Raw genomic sequence first — 20,180 nt, 5'->3', positions numbered from 1 at the left:
ACAATTTGTACCTGATTGAACTGTTTATTGATGTTGTTTGGAAATCAATACTTTACTTTAAGAGGTATTTTGATAAGGGGTTTAAAGGGTATGTCTGTACTCTTAGTCCCAAGATTAGGCTCTTAGTCACAAGCAGAACACAAGGCTTGAGAAGAATCAGTCAGGAAGGACAAGGAGAGAGCAACTGTCTGTAGCCACCACTTGTAAAACCATTCACTTTTTGTCTTGCTGTTGCCTCTCTGTTGCACCTGTTGTCACTTTGATTTGCACCAAAGCAGGTGAAACTGATTCCCAATCACTTGGGTTTCCTAAATGGACAGATTGATATCCCTCAAGTTTAACTGACTTAGTGTTATTCTGTGATGATTAGGTGAATAACTATGTTGTAACTGTTGAATAACTGTGTTTGCTGTGCTGCATATGGGGATGCGGCAGTTGCTCCGAGTACAAATGTACGGTTTCTCCACTGACCCGGAGAGGAGAAATAAATGGTTGGCTCAAGTCAGCAGGAGCAATCTTATTGTCACTAAACATTAGATAGATAGATAGATAGATAGATAGATAGATAGATAGATAGATAGATAGATAGATAGATTTTTATTGTCATTGCACAATCATATACGTATAATAATGCAACGAAATTAGGGCTCAGTCCTTTCAAAACATTACAGCAACAAATCAATATGTGAGGTCATCACATTCAAACACTGCATTTGCACAAAGACCACACCATTGGGAAGCTTAATGTTTGGTTTATTAAAATTAAGAAATTAAGAAGAATATCAAAAATCACCATCAACAAGGACACAGCTGGTGCAGGAAAGTGATGGTGGAATCACGTTGGGATTTACTTTTCTTTCCCACCCGCATTCCGCAAAGGCCCGCCCTACTCTGCCTCTGATTGTCCAGTTCCTGTTCTGTGCTGTGTCGTCACCCAGTCGTCAGCCAATGAACGGCGGCCAAAGCTGTCATTGGCTTACGCAGTACTGGCGGGTCATTGTAAAGTACACAGAAAGAAGGAAGATACATCGCTTGTTAAAAACAAGCTTGTTTTCTATTGCCGTTTAACGAGAGGCACCGAGCACGATCGAAAACGTAAATACCGTCGTTAGCAGCAATGGACATCCCAAGAAATATAACAGCATTTATTTAGCGACTTTTGTGCTTTACACTCGTCAGTTAACGTAACGTTTCCTTTAGCCACCGCTAGCTAAAGGTACGCAGCACCTAACAGCGTTCACGGTGGAAACAAGATGAGCTCCTCACGGGAAATAAAACGTAAGTATTACCCCATTGCCCTTGTCTTTACAATTGTACCGGCAGTATCTTATTTCTCCTCATCTCGATTGTTCTCTTTTTGTTGTTTTTGTTTTGTGTTTTGTTAACCCAGAGCTGCAGAAAGCAAAGAGCAAAGCCCAGAGCAGCAACAACATGAGAGAGGAGGCTAGTATCTGTAATCAGCTGGGAGAGCTGCTTTCCAGAAATGGTAAGTGGACATTTATCTGTACTATGATTACAATGCGCAAACAGGTCTTTATCCTTTATTATAATATGTACAGGTCATGGAAATGATCAAACCGGGCAGATAGCAGTTGTTGCATATGTGCAGAAATCCAGATCATGCTAGTTTATTCTTACAGATGGGGGTCATGACTTGTGAAATGCCCCTTATGCATTTGCAAAAATGGCGTAAGGGAAGGTAGGGCTGGGTGATATGAACAAAATCAAATATTGCAATGTCTTTCTCTCCCAGACAATATCTGTTTTTATACTGTGTATCAATTTAATATCAGTATTGCTCAGCCGCAACATAAGGGTCAGTTTATCATGATGATCATGTGCAACATGGGTTGTGCTGGTCAGTTCTGAGTGATTTTTGAATCAGCGCCCCACTGTCTAATCGGCCCCTGTCCCAGGTGATTATGAGGCCGCCATTGCAGAACACCAGCAGGAGTTGGCTCTCTCTGAGGTGCTGAATGACGTGATTGGACGAGCCGTAGCCAATCGTAAGATAGGAGAGTGCTACGCTGAGATGGGGAAGATTGAGGCTGCTTTGAAAGTGAGTAGCCTGTACTTTTTTCTTGAAATATTTGCAGATTAAAAATTGTTTTTTTTTTTTTTTCTACTTTACCTTGTTTGTGCTCTCAGTTGTAAAAGTACACTGTGGCTGTGAAATCAAAGTCTTCGTAGCTTTTCGTAGGGGGGATAACCACAATATTGTGCTGCTGAGTGACTGGCAGATGAAGGATCACATCAAAAGTATACAGAGATGTTCAGGAAGTGGGTGAAGGGTGTTCTCTGTCCTCCGCAGCACCAGCGATGCCACCTGGACCTTGCTCGCTCTGTTAGAGATCATGCCGAGGAGCAAAGGGCACTGGCCACTATAGGTCGAACCTTCCTCTTCCGCTTTGAATCGGACCAATCAAGGGAGAGTTTAGAGCAAGCGGAGGATGCTTTCAGAAAGAGCCTGGCCATTGTGGAGGACCGTCTGGAAGGTGTGTTTGTCTACGTTCTTATGTGTATCCACAGAGATTCCTGGACAGCATCATGTTATTTATTGCAGCGTCAGTAGTTTGGAACATAGAATGCATTACCTGCTCATTTAGAGCAAGTTTACTTTAACCATAAGACTGATCTGATGTCTCTGTTCCTCACCCACACTCCTCTGTCTGTTTCTCCCTCCCTCAGGCACTGTGTTAGCGCGTGAGCTGAGTGAGATGAGGGCACGTCTCTTCCTCAACTTAGGGCTGGTCTGTGATCATCTGGGGCAGCCCAAGCGCTGCAGCGACTTCATCCGACGCAGTGTCTTCATTGCAGAGTACGAACACATTTAACCACAGTGTACATTTTTGTAAATATCCAGACAGACAGTGGGGAAATTGCCAGTGATGTTGCTTGGAAATTATAGCTTCTCTTATTGTTGCCTTCGGTTGATGGTTAACAACAGATGCATACAATGAGTAGTAGTTTTTCTTTGCCAGGGTTATGATTTTTTTTAATTGTTATTTGTGCTTTCTTCCTCCATTCTTGCCCTGTGAAGGAAAAGCCAGCTGCTGGAGGATCTTTACCGTGCCAACTTCAACCTGGGCAACATTTGCTTCCGTAACGGGCAGCACTCTAATGCCGTGCGCTGCCTGGAGCAGGCTAAAGAGTGTGCCAGGAAGATCAAAGACAAGTTCAGTGAGAGCGAGTGCTTCCACTGCATTGGCAAGGTAAGACGTTATCGTTGATGTGAGTTTTTAAATTGCTTTAGGATCGCTAGACCAGTCTCAGTCATTTGCTTAAGCAATGGTGCAGATTGGTTTTGACTCTAAATGTTGTATTTGTGTGTGCCTGTGTTTGTTTGTTTCCCAATGCCATTTGCCCACAGGTGCAGTTGTCTCTTGGTGATTTCACAGCAGCTCGACGGTCCCTGAAGAAGGCCGTCCAGCTGGGCTCCCAGCAGCCCCTGGACAGACAAGCAGTGAAGAAAGTTTTTAAATATGGTGAGAGAGCGAGATACGGTTCATTCAGTCCCGCTAATTATTTGTATTAATCGAAAGCCTTTTTTGTTAGTTTGTGTATTGTATGTTTTTCTAATATTTGATTTCTTTGTTGATTTTTTTTTTTTTTTTTTTTTTTTACTTCACAATATATTGCTGAATTGATGGCATGATTGGCTTTTTCTCACAATAAAAATTTCAAAGCGGACAAAGGCTGCAAGTTAGAGGAACAGATTGGGGATGATCTGTGCAACAAACATACCCATGAGGCTGTGGGGCTGGCGGAGCAGCTGGGAGACCTTTACTGCAAGGTGGGCTGCTACAGCAAGGCCCTGGATGCATACCAAGCTCAGGTGAGAGAAGCTCTAACTGGACTATGACCACATACTCTTGAATTGTTAGTATCCAGTATCCATTGTGTTTCACTGCTCTGTAGTGTAATTTTCAGCAGTGATATGAGCTGTGTTGTTGTGCTGTAGCTGTCTGCTGCCGAGGCGCTGGGGAAGCCTGCCAGGGAGCTGGCTGTCATCCATGTGTCGCTGGCTGCTACCTACTCAGACCTGAGGCAGTACGCCAAGGCAGTGGAGCACTACAGGCACGAGCTCGCCCTGCGACAAGGCAACTCCAAAGAAGTAAGCATTCAGTACCTGCGTCTTTTCTCCTTGCATTATCAGCATGTGGTCACAGAAATAATACCGGGGCACTATAAATCTGACTCAGTCCTACTCATGGTTGCATGTCATTTTTAGATATAGCAGCTGATATTTACTCTGGTGCTGAATTCTTATTAAGAAGTGCTACAGTTATCAGCCAACTAATTGGTCAAAAGACAGAAAATTAATTGATTTCCAACATTAAGTCATCATTTTGGTCACTTATCATTTAAAATTACCAACATGTGCTGGTTTTAGCTTCAACAATACTAAGATTTGCATGCTTTCCTTGCTTTCACATCATTATAAAATTAATAATTTGTGGGCCACTGGTCAGACTGAGGAAGCAATTTGAAGACATCAGTTTGTAGGAAAAATGATTAGCTGAAAACAAAATCAGCAGATTCACTGACAATAAAAATAATGATTAGTTGCAGCCCTAATTTTCTTTTCCAAATGCCTAAAATGCAAATCTTGAGCCGGAGTCACAGTACATGACTGCAAATGGTTTAAAGGGTTTACATTGTTACTAGTCCCTACTAGTGTTACTACCACTGCTATTGTTACTGCTATTACTGCTTCTAACAGGGCGCCTAATTTGATCAATTATGCTGTGCTACTCAAAACGACTCATAGCTGCAGAGCCCTGAGCTTCTCGTTAAGTGTCCATGCATATACCGTACATGCTGTGTTATTTAACTCAGTGTCTGCATATGTGTGTGGCTCAGGAATGCAACACGTGGCTGAACATCGCAGTGTCTCAGGAAGAGGGCGGCTGTGCCTTTGAGGATATTGACAGCAGCTACCGTGCCGCCTTACGCTGCGCCCAGAGTGCTGGAAAGACCAGACTACAGGTGAGCTGTGTTCAGGGATTCTAAGCAGATCTAGGTGAGGTCTTCAGATGTTTTCAAACTGGATGAAAGGCCTGATGAGATGTGACAAACAGCTTCATAAGCCTGATACACACAGCAACAGTTTCTGTTAAGCTGTAAAGCCACTGCCAGTTTGCATATTGTGATAATTGATGTAATGAAGAGTAATCCTCACATATACAATGATATTTTTGTTACATAATGCCTCATTACTAAGCTACTGCTGTCATACATGATTACACAAACCAAAGAAATGTAAGCCCCAGGAACAATATGGAATTTCCAAAATGGAAAATTTAGGAAGCCTCACTATGCCTCCTGCCACAGAAGCATGTGTTGAGGGTGTGGCTGGCGGCCCAGAGACGGAGTGGCTCATCGAGTGCTGATGAAACGGAGGCCAGGCTGCGAGAGCTGTGTGCTTCAGAGGGCTGGAGTGCAGATGGGAGTGATGGAGAGGACGAGGAGGAGGAGGAGGAGATGGAGAACAGTGAGCCTCTCGAGGACAGTGACATCGCCCTCTCAGACTCTGGTAGGCTGGAGACTTTTCAAATAGTTTTTGCCCGGAGGCGGTCTCCTGTCAGAAGAACTGGCGCCTGGCCCTTCAGTCATATGTGGCCCTGTGTATAAGATCATTAGCCAGAATGAACTGATTTGTTACTAGAAGTTGTTATGCTTGTATTTTAAATGTTCATATGATTTGCAGATGATGATTTGGAGGGCTATGACAAGATGGTGTCAGGGAGGAGGAGGACAGGAAAGGTAAGAAATTACTTAAGTTCTGTATATCATATGTAAGTCATCAGTTTGCAGAAGAAATCATCGTATCCCCCCTATTTACCAGTCATTTATCACTGCTATTTTCTCTGTCCTCTCCTCTTTAGTGGAACAAAAGGAATGAGAAGGGCGAGACGTCTCTCCACAGAGCGTGTATAGATGGCAACCTGAAGCAAGTCCAGTTTCTGGTGGAACAGGTGAGGAATAAGACTATATTTTACACAAGATTATGTTTAACCATATCCTCCACTGAGATCAAGAATCTTTTTCAGTGGAAATCTTGCTAAGAAAGCAGCATCAAATCAAACATGAAAGTTGTAGACAACAACCTAAAACAAAGAGAGACAGCCAGACTGTAGAGAGTTAAAATTTTAATACGTAGGGGGAAAAAAATAGTTATCTAGATTATTATCCGGTTCTGAACCACTGAAAACCTCGTCCAAACCTATTTAAACATTGACTAAGCAAAACAAAAAACAGCTCTTTCTTTCTTATTTGTAAGTTTGCATCAGATACGGTGTGCAACAAACCAAAAATCATAAATTATGTTTAAAACATATTTACATGCAATTTTTTATTAGCATGCTGTAAAATGGACAGCAGTTCTCCTCCCAAAATCCAGTCTTGTCTGATCCTTAGTTTCCTGTGTCTTACCTGCGTGTTAGGGTCACCCAGTGAACCCCAGGGATTACTGCGGCTGGACTCCCCTACATGAGGCATGCAACCACGGTCACTATGGTAACCGACTGAACTTGCTCTTATTTAACCTGATGTAAAATGTGTTGCTTTTTAGTTCAGAAGTTGTACATCATGCTCTGTTTTTGGTCTCTCCTCTCTTTTGTTGCTTTTCTGTGCACCAGAGATCGTAGCCTTGCTGCTGGAGCGAGGCGCTAACGTCAGCGATCCCGGTGGTCCCTTATGTGAGGGAGTCACTCCTCTCCATGATGCTCTCGCTTGCGGCAACTTCAAGGTGGCAAGACTTTTGGTGGAACGAGGGGCCTCTGTCACCGTACGCAACTCCAAGGTGTGTTTGATGCTGTGTGTGTTAGCAGAGGCAGTCTAGTGACAGGCAGGCAGGCCCTCCGTATTTTCCCTTCTTCTGGTAGGCAGCAAAGGTCAGTCTCCATTGGCATCCCAGTGACTGAGCCCCAGAAAGCTTTTCCCTCTTTAATCTCTGACAAAGCGGTTGTTTTTGATGGAATTCAAGCTCTGTGTGTACCCTTCTCATTCTTCCACCTCCTTCTCTCAGGGTGAGACCCCCATGGAAACCCTGCGGCAGTGGCAGGGGACGTACAGCAGAGAACTGGACCACGACACCAAGCAAGAGTGTGCTGCTACAGAGAGGCTACTGAGGAAGGCACTAGCAGGGGGTGGTGAGGCCTTTATATCTTGTACCATGCCAAACTGGCCTAGTGTTTGTCCTGCCGCTCTTTTCACTTTTCCAATTTGTACATTCTTGATTCCTGTTCTTGCGCCTCCTCCTTGCATCTTAGACGCTCCTGCAGAGGAGGCGAGGATAAGATGTGAGGAGAGAGAGGACTCAAGGCAACAGCTATTTAACAAATGACTCATCCTTGCTTACTCAAGCGCCATCAACATTTCAAATGTTGAAATGTTGTATCCCTCTTCTACCTGACTGTGATAATAAATCTGCTTCAAGTGCTGTTTCTTTCTTGCTTTCATTCTTTGAAAAGCAATCTTGATGTCTCAAGGTTTTCTTTTTCTTTTTTCTTTTTTTAATTTAAATAATACTCTTATATAACATCATCCCAGTCTCAACAACTTGAGTTAGGTCTGTCTGAAAGCACTTCAAACAGCCAACCTAAATTTGACTGGGATTTTAGAAATAAACATTTTTGGTTTAACTTTTTTACAATGGCATGAATGTGCACGTAGCCTCAAATGTAACCATATCAGCTCAACTGCTGAGGAAAACAAAATTTAGACAATTGCGGTTTAAAAACAAACAAAAAAACGCTTTCTGTTTGTTTGTTTCAGCCTTCTGTTTTAATCCCCTGTAGGCATGATAGCTTGATACATATTCTCTGGCAAAAGGTAAAAAGTTTGTGTCAAACAATTATTTAGGAAAAATGTAGGACATCCGAACACTGTCATTGTAGACATCATTTCTTTAAAAAAGCAAAAGCAAAAGAAAGACTTTGGCATAGAAAGCACAAAGGGTACACTTGTCCTTTCTTCGCTCATGCTTGCTCCAGAAGGGCCTGCAGCCTCCTTGAATCTTTCTCTTTCTATCTCTCCTCTACAGTGCCTGCTGCTCCAGCCCCGTCCAAGCCTTTTGACTCCCTGCAGGACAGCCAGCTGTTTGATGCAGAGAACTCGGAGCCACTGCTGTCAGCCAGCGGGCGCTGTTCCTCCAGCCAAGATCGGCCCAGGAGCACCAGGAACTCAGATATGGGCGCAGTACCTGGCAGCCCCACACGATGGCAGTGTAGTGGATCAACCCAGCGCCCCAGAACCAGAGGAACAGAGAATGCTGTTCTTTATGGGGTGAGGCCTGCCTCTGTTTGGAAAAACTTCACCTGTTGTCTATTTGTGTTTGCAGCATGATTCTTAGAAAAATGTGTGTCAGTATCAGCTGTAATGTGTGGGAATGTAACGGAAAACATGTTGTTCCATCCCTAGTTGTTTAGCTTACTGTCTCACAATATACAAGGTGTCCACAAAGTCTCTTTACAATTTAAAAAATCTATTACAAAAGCAATTGATGAGATATGTTAATCAGATTTGTTCTGTGTACTCAGTGGTTATTAGAGTTTTTAATCACACTGGACATCAACGACCTGAAGCAAAAGATCACTGATGCCATTGCACCCCATTGATGAGCCTATGCTAGAGCGAACATGGCAAGAAATCGAGTACCGTCTTGATGTGCTTCATGCAACTAATGGTGCCCATATAGAGGTGTATTAAATGAGGCAAAAAACTTCAATATCTACTCCTCATGATGTAATTATTTCGACAAATTTGTCTATTCATTTGCTTTTGTAATAAATTTGTGAAATTGTAAAGAGACTTTATGGACACGTAAATGTGTCAGTTAACCAGGCTAATGGCTTGCTTATCTGTTGTTCTTGGCAAATTAGATTGATTCCGATTTAATACTACAGAAATCACACTAAAGCATTTCCTAGAATGCATTAGTTATTCATACTGCGTTAAAACTGAACAGTCCTTAATATAAGAGTCAGTACTAAGGTCAGTGAGATGTGGCAGGTTTTCAAGTGAAATGTCCCACGTGCAAACTGAAATACTCAGAACGCTCAGAGCCTTTGTATCAATTTATCTTTCTCAGAATGACAGCAGCTCTTCAGACGACAGCGAATCAGACTGTTCCATCAGTCCTCTGCGTCCTGTCCAACCTAGACAAAGTCACCCTGCAGCTTCAAGTCAAAAGGAAGCTCCTCCAAATAAGGCGGCCAGCTCAGTGCCCAGCTCTGGCCGAGAAAGCATCAGGGAGGCTGCTGCACCCTCCGTCTTTGCGAGAGAAGAGTACCACAGTGCCATCCGAAACCTCGGCAGCTCCAAGACCCTGCTGCAGGGTCTGTCGCAGCCGCAGTTCAGCAGCGCACCGCCAGTGTCCTCTAGTGGAAAGTCAGCGCTAGTGCCCGAGGAGGAGTATGTGGCGGATGATTGGCTGGAGGATGACTTAGGGGAATTCCAGCCCAAGAAGAAAAGGAGGCTCGGTGTGGAGCAGAGCGGGACAAGAGGGGAGGGCAGCGCCTCATATTCAGCAGCGAGAGGTCAAAACAGACATTCAAACTCTGACACAGCCAGCCAAGGTTAATGTTCACATGGGACAAAACACTGGCACACACAAATACACACCTATGCAGCTTAATTTGTTAGCTCATAAAGCATATTTCCCATTATTGGCTTTTTCCTAGATTATCTACAGTTTCCACAGTGCTTTTAGATAGATTTCATGTTTAGTGTATACCTATAATAACACTAATAATATTATAATATCATATATACTAATAATACTACCTGCTGTTCTCTAAAATGTAAAAGCAGTGTATATAATAATGACATAACAGGTAAGGCTGACCAGGCACTCTATGGTAACATATTAACATTTCCCTGCTTAATATAAATGTATAGAAAGATCAACCGTGAGCAGCTGTAGGCAATGACATACTTTTTAGGCATCTCAAAGCTGACTCAAACCTTTCTTACAAGTTATAAAGTGGTAGTTATTGGTTATTTACTCCATGTTTATTATATTGCACAACTGTTTCCTTAAATGTAAACTGTTTCTTGTACAAGGAAGTAGTAGTAGCAGTAGTAGTACTGGCGTTTTTTAAAAAGACAAATACAGAAAATGCTAGACACATTTTTTAAAAAAATGTCATCACATCACAGCCAAATCGGAAACAAGGATAAATAATATACTGTAATACATTAATATACTTGGGCATGTGTGGGAAACACAGATTCCTTTACTCCACAGTTCATTTGGCTTCATTGTTTTCCTTCTCTTCTTTTCAGGTGCTGCAGTCCCATCTTCTTCCAGTAGCGGCCTCTCACTGAGAAAGAATGGGTCCTTTAAGCCCCGTCAGGTCAAGATGACTCAGATGTCCGGCATGGTCAGGTTGGGCAGACGAGAGGTCAGCAGGTCACACAGCCCCACCATTGCCGACGATGACGACCTTCGACCTGAGACGCCGTCCCCACCCCCTCAAGTGCACGTTACACAGGTTAGCGACTCTGTAGCCTCTCCACTGCAAAAATCTCCATCATAACAAGGCATTTAGCCTCATATTCAGTGTTAAAAACTAGTTTTTCTTAAAACAAGTGAACATCTGCCAGTGTATCATTTTCTCAATCATAGTTGGCTGATCTGCCTTATTCTGCCTTCCTTCAATATAGTTATACTCCCTAGAAACATTCCAAAAAACATACAAGTGAAATTTGCTTTGAAAATAAGTGTGACTACCTCATCCCACTGATGCAGAACTCTCAATATGCATCAAAATACCTTGTTAAGATGGAGATTTTGTGTAGTGTCCTTGATTCTTGGTGAGTTGCCATAGGAGCAGCCTGCATCAAAATCAACTCAAGACACTGTAATGCGTTAAAGAGCCTATAAAACAACTTATGTCCTTGTGTCATGTTAAGCTAGAATTTGCAAAGTGGATGTGTCAGAGTCAAAATTCCTCTCCAACTCAAGGCTGACTGCAGCTAGAGAATTATTAATGTTTTAGCATCACTAGGAGCTATTACTGGAATCTCATTTTTCAAGAATCTGTCCTCATTTTTGATTAACCTAAGACATTGATGAATGTGGTGGCAGATGAGAGAGAGAGAGAAAGAGCAAGTGAGAGGAAAGATAGTCCAAAAAAAGGATTCATTTCCACTGATGCAGGAATACCATTAGCTTTTCCCAGAATCATGAATACATATGTTTTGCCTCATAACCTGAACAGGGTGCATACACATTTTCCATTTAAAAAATTCCCTAGTTTCTTTACAATATTTTGTGTTTTTTGTCAGTATTGAGTGGGGTTCCAAAATTCTGGGAATTTTCAAATTGCGACTTTTCCATGGGACTTAACGGGAATATATGGGAATTAACAGGAATAAACTAGAAATTTGCATAATTGGAGGTTAACCTTTAACAGGGAACGTAAATGTAGCTGAATAAAAACATCTTGCAGCAATTTTTCTGCCCCTTAGCAACCCAGGTATTGAGCATTATTTATGCTATTTATGCTATCTTTTGAATACATATGGCTGAACATCATCACTGACCACTGTATGATGATGTTAAATAACAGTACATACAACTACATAACATAAAACAACACCATAGCAACAACATAACTACATAAAAATGTGTAGTCACATTTTTCATACATGGAAAATGAATTTGCCATGCATTTTTCAGACTTTCCATATTTTAATTGGCTCCATTACCTTGTAGACCTACAAAAAAGCCAGTTGAGTTGAGCATTTATTTATTTGTTTGTTTGCTTATGTATTTTTATCAGGTGTATCAGGCTCCAGCTCAAACATTTGCTGCTCCCATGCACACATCAGTGCCTCCACCAATTAGGATGAGGGTCAGAGTTCAAGGCGATGTGTTCCTCATCCCAGTTCCACAAAGGTTGGCATTATTATTTTTCTGTTTGACTGAGTAGTTGTATTGTGAACAATGTGCCTCATGTTTAAACGCTTGTCAAGGCAAATCAGTTGTGATTGGTGCACTTTGCATTTAACAGAAAGACACCGCTGCACACATTTGGGGCTTTAAAATGACATTATTTGATTCCAAATATATGTAGAGATATTTAGAGGTATTCAGAGAATCAGACATATAGATGACCCTTCTAAGGAATAAAGATGTGTGCTGCATGAAAAAAAGCTTGTAAACCTGTAGAAACTGTGTGATTAACATCTCGTTCCTCTGTGTTGCAGCGAGGCAGACTCCTGCACTGTGTCGTGGCTGTGTGAGCAGGCGGCTCAGAGGTACTACCACAAATGTGGGCTGCTGCCTCGCCTCTCCCTGCAGAAGGAGGGCGCTCTCCTCTCTCCACAGGACCTGCTCCTGGCTGTTCTGCACACCAATGAAGAGGTCAGACCAGTTTTAGGGCAGACATCAGTAAAGGGCTGCTTTAGGATCAGTTCAGCTTATTTTCTCAAGAACAAGAGACTCTATTAAAGGGACAATACGTAACAATTGATTCCGAGCTGTCAAATTGTTTTGGAACATATACTGTGTATAACCATACTCTTACCACTGCTATTTTCTCCTTCATTTCATCATCCCATCATGGTAGTAAAGGAGCTTTATTGCATGTCGTAATATGCATCCTATACGTAATCTATATACATCATGAAGCATGTTAGCCGTGTTCCCTATGGCTGGTGCTTTACCGGATACAAGTTGTAACTTCTTTAAAAATTTCTAATGTTATGTTGAAGCTGAACTTGTGTAGTGGTGTAAAAATATCGCCTCTGTGTCAAATAAAAAACTATTTAGGTTATAACTCCCGACCACTTGAGTCTATACACAGACACTGGATGTCAGCACACAATTTCATGTTGTGGTTGATTGCAGGTCCTGGCTGAAGTCTGCTCCTGGGATTTGCCTCCTCTCCCTGAGCGTTATAAGAAGGCCTGTCACAGCCTGGCAGTGGGTGAGGGACACACACAAATACACACAAATGCAGACATCCATACTTTGATAATGCATAACCGAAAACAGCATCTCATTGTGGCAAATCCCTGCAGGTGAGGACAAGCGTGTGTCCCGGCTGTGCGAGGTGCAGGATGGGAGTTCCTCAGTGTCAGTGTGTGGTCTCAGCTTGGCCCCCTCCTCCCTTACCCCTCTCCTGCGGGCCCTCAAACTGCAGGCCAGCCTCACCGAGCTTCGCATTTCTGGCAACCGTCTTAACAACGACCTTCTCCCCGAACTGGTCGCCACAGTGATCACCATGCCTCGGCTTCGATTGCTGGATGTTTCATCCAATCACATCACAGGGGAGGGGCTGGAGAAGGCAGCCAATGCATTAAAAGGGCAGAGCCATCCTGCATTTCCGGTAAAGATGAGTCAAGACAGGTCCATTGTTGTTTTGCATGTCTGTCATTTGCTTGCCAAAAGAGATTTTTCCATCTTACCCCTACTGCGGCCTAGCTGTGATTTGGTGAGGTTTCCACTCTGTCTCCTGATACCCCAGTACAATGAGGCTCGATGGCTATTTTGTTGTTTTGTGGAGCTCCAACCGTCCAAAATTTACATGAGGAATATTCAACAGCAGCAGCCCTCTCCAAAAGCAATAAGACATCATTTGCATCCCCGGGGGAGGGGTTTCTCAGGCAACTGTTTCCTGCCAAAGGGCCGCAGTAAACTGTATCCATCTGCCTCAAAAGGAGCAGGAATTCAGAGCAGATATATACAGTTTGGTGGCAGGAAATAGTTCTAAATAAAACTCTTTGCCCCCAAAGGCAGTGGATTATGTCTGGTATCTATTATTGTTTTTTTGGAGACTCGTTGCTGTTGAGTACATTGTGCACGTGTGCATTTTGACGGGTTGAGGTCCACAAACAAATATCCTCCTCCATAGGGTTAAGGTGACCAGAGACGGGAGATTTCCGCAGTCTGCCTAACCCTACAGCCTTCTTTTTTGTATTTGGGTAAACTGTTCCTTTAGCCAGTATGGACTAGCACATGTTGACAGGTATTTTGTGTTAAGACTGGAGAAGCAGCAGAATTGCACTTTGAGGTTCCCTACTTCCTTGTCCGGGGGCCACAGAGTAATGATATGACCCATTACTAAACTACCAACTTTATTTGTGGTATTGTGTTCTGACTCACAAATGCATGAGTTTCTGAGTTTAATTAAGTGTAACAGCACCAACAAGACCTACGTGAGTGTATTTTGACTAAAAATATCACTGCCCCTCCCCCTGTGAGCCCCTCAGCAGAAATGTGTGAAACTGTCACCACTTTCCCACACTGCATGCACATTGTATCCTGTGTTATCTTAGAACGAGTGGCAAGTGGCAAAGCAGTAATCATCTAGGACAGAATTCATTTATGAATACAACATAATAGAAAATGATTGTGTCACTTGTGTTTCTTCCCCTCTATAGTGTCTGGAGGAGCTGGACCTCAGTATGAACCCACTGGGTGATGGTGTATCTGAGTCTCTGGCCTGTCTGCTGTCCTGCTGTCCCCTGTTAGCCCGCCTGTCCCTGCAGGCCTGTGGCCTCACCGCCCGCTTCCTCCAGCAGCACAGGCTGCTGCTAGCCAGCGCCCTGGCAGGTAACCGTCACCAAGTGGGAATCATTTCAAATAATCAAGTCAAATTTTCAGACTAAGCTTTGTGCACTTGGTCCAAATTGTGCTTTCCTTTTTTTCCCAGAGAGATTATGTTTCATAAGTAAACTTTAAAATAAGTAACAATAATAAGTAACATTAGTGTCAGCTTGATCGGAGAAGATAATGTAGATATTCAGTCAACTAATATGGTTATTGTGAGTGTTTGTGTCAATGCGAGCTAACTCGATCAAAGTGGGTCAAGGGTGTTACCTGATCAGTTCTGCAGTGAGCATGGTTTCATTTCTTTGATAAGTTATTTATAGTGTGTACTCAACTCAATGTTTGTGTGAACTCTTTAAACCTAGTTGTATAATGTCTGTATGAGAGTTTTTGTAATTGACACAAACCATTGTCGGGTTCCCATGCATCCTGGAAAACCTGGAACCTGGACTAGTTTCATAGTCATGGAAAATTTGAAAACTGATCAAATGTCCTGGAAATATTTTTGAGATCCTGGAAAATTATAACGTTTGAGTGAGGTTGCATATTCAAATGTTTACCGCAGGTCAAATTATACATTTTTAGCTGCTGATTCCCTGTTTCATCGCCCATTCTTAACTATCATGCTATTATGTTTTGGCATACTATAGGGTGTAAAGGGGTATGAAAGGGGTATAAAAATAAATTCTAAAATTAAACACACAAAATGTGTATGGCATTTTTGCAGGCATGTCACATACTAACTATACTGTGTAAGCAAAACAGCATCATGTAAAGTTGCTGCTGCAGTCACTTTGACTAAACTTAATACATCTGGTCTATCTACAGTTTCATCAACGAATTAAAAGCATAACATGTTAACATACATTTTTTTAATGACATGCTGTGCAATGCACAAACAACTATGGAGGACTAAAAGGGACAGAATGAAATAAATAAATACATCTTTAAATAAATACTTAAAAGTGTCATTAATTAATTAAAATGGGAATTAAATAAATAAATGTGTCATTAAATAAATAAATATGTCATTAAATAAATAAATGTGTCATTAAATAAATAAATGTGCCATTAAATGTGTCATTAATTCATTAAAATACCAGTTCATTTAATGTAAAAACATATATATAATTATTTCATTATTTATTTAATTATTTCATGGACCGGTATTGCAGTGCTTCATGAATTAATTTTATCTGTCAAAGTCACCCATCAAAGTCAGTGGGCGGGACTAACGTGAATCTAGCCCAATCGATTGCTTAGGTCTGAAGCCTGGAAGTCTGCCGGAGCCGTAGGAGTTCTGCTGAGAGCCTCTCCAGTTAAAGTTGCTGCTTCTCTGAGTAGTTCTGGGCAACTTCTCGACATTTTGTGGCTGCACCTATCTAGCACGCATCGCGCACCGCAGTAACATTTGCTCCTGCAAATCCCCCATTTGCTTGAACCGAGTAAAGGTTGCGCCACCAAGTGTGTCAGAATATCAAATCAAATCAAATCAAATCAAATCAAGCTTTATTGTCATTAAGCTACACATACAGCAGTAGTGCACACAAAATGAGATAGAGTTATTCACTTAGGATCTCCGACTGGTGGTAAAGTCAGCAGTTTAAAAGTCTAACAGCTTTCTGGAGGAAGCTGTTGCTCATTCTAGCGGTTTTGCTTTTCACCGTTTGCCTGATGGAAGCAGCTCAAAGTATTTGTGGAGCGGGTGAGAGGGGTCTCTGGCAATGTTCAGTGCTCTACTCCTGCAGGGATGGGATGTTTCCATGGAGCCATGTCTCCGCAAAAGCAAGCACACAGCAGTCTCTCTCCTGCGGGTGTCTCTTAGCAAGCGTAGCTCGTCCAGCTTGTTGTCGAGGGAGCGAACATTAGAGAGCAAGAGCGACGGTCCTGCTGGTCTGGAGGGGTTAGCCTATAGCCTGTAGCCTGTAGCCTGTAGCCTTTAGCCTTTAGCCTGTAGCCTTTAGCCTGTAGCCTGTAGCCTGTAGCCTGTAGCCTAGCGTGGATCCCGGCTCTCTTCCCCCTCCTTTGTTTACGTTTGCACCGCTTGCGCTCCCTCCTCTCCCTGGTGACGGCCGGTGGAGACGCAGGTAAAATCCCGTGCTGGCGTAGTGTGTCCACATCAAAGCAGAGTGCCTCAGTTCTTGCAGCATGCTTTACCTGATGTTTAGTAAAGTCTCTCGGCTGTAGGTTATGCAACCTGAGCGTCTGGGTTAAGCAAAACAGTTAAAAACTTTCACTCTAGAATATGTTTACTTGCTCTGCATCAATTGATTATCTGAAGTCGATCTGTCTTGGCTTGCTGTGCCGGGTAACCAATCAGGTGTTAGGATCCGCCCACTGACTTTGATGGGTGAGTTTGACAGATAAAATTAATTCATGAAGCACTGCAACACCGGTCCATGAAATAATTAAATAAATAATGAAATAATTATATATATGTTTTTACATTAAATGAACTGGTATTTTAATGAATTAATGACACATTTAATGACATATTTATTTATTTAATGACACATTTATTTATTTAATGACACATTTATTTATTTAATTCCAATTTTAATTAATTAATGACACTTTTAAGTATTTATTTAAAGATGTATTTATTTATTTCATTCTGTCCCTTTTAGTCCTCCATAAACAACATGTTGACAATGTGTAATATGAAATGTCAGTTTCAGGTAATTTTGAACTGTCTGGCGACTTTGTTCATTTTGAATTTTTCTAAGACAACTTTCTATAAGCAATAGCTAACATGTTCATAAGAACTGAATATGAATTGAAATATCCGGAGAAAAGATTTCGTTAAGAGTGGGAGCCCTGCGCTGTGCTGTCAGCACAAATGATTCCCTTCATACTGTAACACATACTGTATCTCTAGATGTACACGGTAATATGTAAGATTTTGCTCAAAATTGATTGTTTGACATAGCATCAATACCTTGAAAGAAGTTAAACTGAATAATAAAACTAATGTCGTTCTTTCATCCTGCAGGCACCGGCCACCTGAAATCAGTGTGTTTCTCCCATAATGCACTTGGATCCACAGGCTTTGAGCTGGTGTTGAAGACATTGCCGCTTCATGGTCTCACACACCTCGACCTCTCTGTGGTCTGCAGCGGGCCGGCTGATTACCCCGCACTGGAGCACCTCGCCAAAGTCCTGTCACAGGTACGAACACAAACCCATATACCTTGTTCCCTCTCAGTTGATTCACGCGCTACAACATATTTTATGGAATATTGTGCCCTCTTGAACATCCTTCAGTTCTGACGCCCTTCAAAAGCAAAAGTAACATCTTAGCTAACTGGGTTCCACCACGTTAGTCTGGCACTGCCCTCATATTGATGAGTCAGCTTTCCATGGAGCACAGTTTTCACATATCAGTTTTTGCTCATCTGGGTGGTTGACCTGTGCTAGTTTAGCTTGACTAACAGCTAGAGCTACCAAACGCTGCTGTTTCTCCTCCATGCAGGTGGACAAGATTTACACCCCGCCTCCCAACCCTCCTCTTTCTGTCTCTCCCTCTGCCTGTTTGTCTGCTCTGTTGGCTTCGTCAGCAGTGTGTTTTCTAAATACAAACACAAGTCACATCTTAGATTTTTTTCACCCGTGATTCCATTTTCACTGCAGTAGGTTAGCTGCATTGGGGGGGCACCTTGTTTTTAAGGTTCAAATTGATCGAAACCAACTTAGCATTGAATGACCTTTGTCCAGACTGAAGAGGGTGCTCCTACATCCCTTACAATGTGTGTTGTAAACAGTGGCTATATTCATAACCTTACATTTCATACCCTGCAGATTATTTCCACTGATGTATTGTATGTAATACATTGTACACGTTGATTAGGTGAATTTAAGTTCCTACCCCACATTGGCTCATCTATGAATCACACTGGAATATATCTGTCTCCACCTGCTGTGGCCATTCACACTCAGACTTGCAAATGTTGACCACAGAAATGTGCATGTTTCTCTTGCAGGATGAGTGCTCGCTGACTCACTTGAGCCTCACAGGCAACGGGCTTACCGACAGCAGTGTGGCTACCTTGGCTAGGTGTGTTTGTGTGTTTCTTCTATGTGAAAACATGCACTGTCCATAAAATGATGTTAAAATATCCTTGAAATTATCATGCTGCCTATAGTCTTGACTTAAGCCTGTCTGTATACTTTGTGCTTTTTTTTTTTTTTTTTTTTTTTTTAGAAGCCAGATCAAGTGTTTAAATTTTGTCTTATAGTGGTTGATTGGATTAATTCACCGCTTGGTAATACCCCCTAAACTAATATAGAACCAAGAGTATTTCTTACTGGTTAAAGTCTTTATCTTGGATTATTCCCTTGGTTTTGAACATAATCCTTTTGTTACTAACTCTCTACTTGTCTTTGTAACTCCTCTGGCTGTTCCTCTAGGTGTTTGCCTTTGTGTCCTACTCTGGTGTGTCTGAACCTGTCAGGGAACCCATCTATTACCTCGACAGGACTGCACAGCATCCTGATGTCTCTCAGAGAAGCATGTCGACCTTTGACCCTTCTAAACCTTCAAGGTACGGTTCACCTTTGTGATGAGTTCAAAAATGAATGCGGTCTTGAGGCAAAAAAAAATGCCCCTAAAAAATCATAAGATGAAGTCATAAAAGCCAAAAAGAGTAATGGCATGTTTTGACGGTTTCACCCCCCAGGTTGCCAAGTGTCCGGTCCGTGGGACAGCGCAGCTCTGGACGGTTTGTCGGAGCAGGTCAGGGACCTCCGTCTGTGCTCGCAGCGCCTCAACAAGCTGGACCGGCAGATTTTAAAGCAGAGCTGGAAACACACACTGGCACATGGACACTTCATCGACCGCAACACTAAGTGCCTGCTCTCTTCTGCCCCCTCTGTATGAGCAGGACTCGTAATATCTCATCCAGCACCTTCAGATGTGGCTCACAGAGAAGAAATCTTCTTTTCATTGCTTGGCACTGAATATTGATCAATGTGTAATCAATGGAGAACTTGTGCTCTGTTGAAATGGAACAATTAAATAAATAAACGTGATTTGTTGTTGTTTGACTCAGCACTCACAGCTTTAGGCGGCACGCTCACATCTCAGATGGGACATTAGGTTTGAAAACAACTAAGTGGCTCTAATGACATTTTGCCTCAACAGCCTAATTGTCATTGCGACCACTCCCTGTTCCGGAAGGCCTGGTCATAAACATGGTTTGCAGATAAATACAGCACCAATGTGTTTTCTGTTTCGAATTATTAACACCCGGCCATTTCCTGGCACAGGAAGGTTGGCGGGGAATGATGTGTTGTAGTTTAGAACAGTGAACAGACAAGATTAAATAAACACCACCATGAGCAGTTAACTCACGTCAAGTTCATGCATCTTATGATTGTATGATTGTTATCAGTGACAAGGGTTTATATCAAATGAGGAAACCAAAGATCTCTGCTGTGGCCTGTCATTTGTTCTTGCAAACTGCTACAGGCTAACCACACCAACCTACGATTCCACGTGCCTGTGACACTTAGCTGTGATGTGTTGCCTTTCCAGCAAAACAGACACGATTATGTGGGTGTTAGAGGGTGTGTGTGTGTGTGTGTGTGTGTGTGACTAGTCTGTGGGTCTGTTGAA

At 42.4% G+C, this 20,180-nt stretch overlaps 1 protein-coding gene across 2 annotated transcripts; it reads left to right on the top strand.

The window, feature by feature from the left end:
• The first annotated feature begins 1,004 nt into the window (after nucleotides 1–1,004).
• On the top strand, nucleotides 1,005–19,629 carry tonsl (tonsoku-like, DNA repair protein). Of its 2 annotated transcripts, XM_030045300.1 has the most exons (29): nucleotides 1,055–1,095; nucleotides 1,201–1,278; nucleotides 1,391–1,486; nucleotides 1,917–2,059; nucleotides 2,312–2,495; nucleotides 2,689–2,818; nucleotides 3,041–3,212; nucleotides 3,371–3,485; nucleotides 3,687–3,835; nucleotides 3,962–4,114; nucleotides 4,864–4,989; nucleotides 5,335–5,536; nucleotides 5,711–5,766; nucleotides 5,889–5,978; nucleotides 6,447–6,519; nucleotides 6,642–6,805; nucleotides 7,031–7,154; nucleotides 8,048–8,289; nucleotides 9,095–9,581; nucleotides 10,291–10,499; nucleotides 11,793–11,908; nucleotides 12,220–12,376; nucleotides 12,863–12,941; nucleotides 13,036–13,343; nucleotides 14,398–14,569; nucleotides 17,559–17,734; nucleotides 18,547–18,620; nucleotides 18,974–19,107; nucleotides 19,243–19,442. In XM_030045300.1, the coding sequence occupies exons 2-29, from the start codon at nucleotides 1,254–1,256 to the stop codon at nucleotides 19,440–19,442; spliced, it is 4,356 nt and encodes a 1,451-aa protein (XP_029901160.1). In that variant the 5' UTR covers nucleotides 1,055–1,095; nucleotides 1,201–1,253. The 2 variants fall into 2 exon arrangements, with proteins under 2 accessions (XP_029901161.1, XP_029901160.1); XM_030045301.1 differs by having other exon boundaries at nucleotides 1,005–1,278; nucleotides 19,243–19,629.
• The last annotated feature ends 551 nt before the right edge of the window (nucleotides 19,630–20,180 follow it).

This window comes from Myripristis murdjan, chromosome 22 (assembly GCF_902150065.1).
Source record: "Myripristis murdjan chromosome 22, fMyrMur1.1, whole genome shotgun sequence".
Lineage (NCBI taxonomy): Eukaryota > Metazoa > Chordata > Actinopteri > Holocentriformes > Holocentridae > Myripristis > Myripristis murdjan.
Note: the sequence above shows the minus strand (reverse complement) of the source record. Positions and strands in the feature narration are given on the sequence as shown.

Bases quoted from the DNA above. Each gene is read 5' to 3' on its own strand.
- tonsl (XM_030045301.1), top strand. From the start codon at position 1,254: ATGAGCTCCTCACGGGAAATAAAAC. The intron at 6,806-7,030 runs GTGTGTTTGATG...TCCTTCTCTCAG, and splicing joins TCACCGTACGCAACTCCAAG to GGTGAGACCCCCATGGAAAC. The intron at 12,942-13,035 runs GTGAGGGACACA...AAATCCCTGCAG, and splicing joins CTGTCACAGCCTGGCAGTGG to GTGAGGACAAGCGTGTGTCC.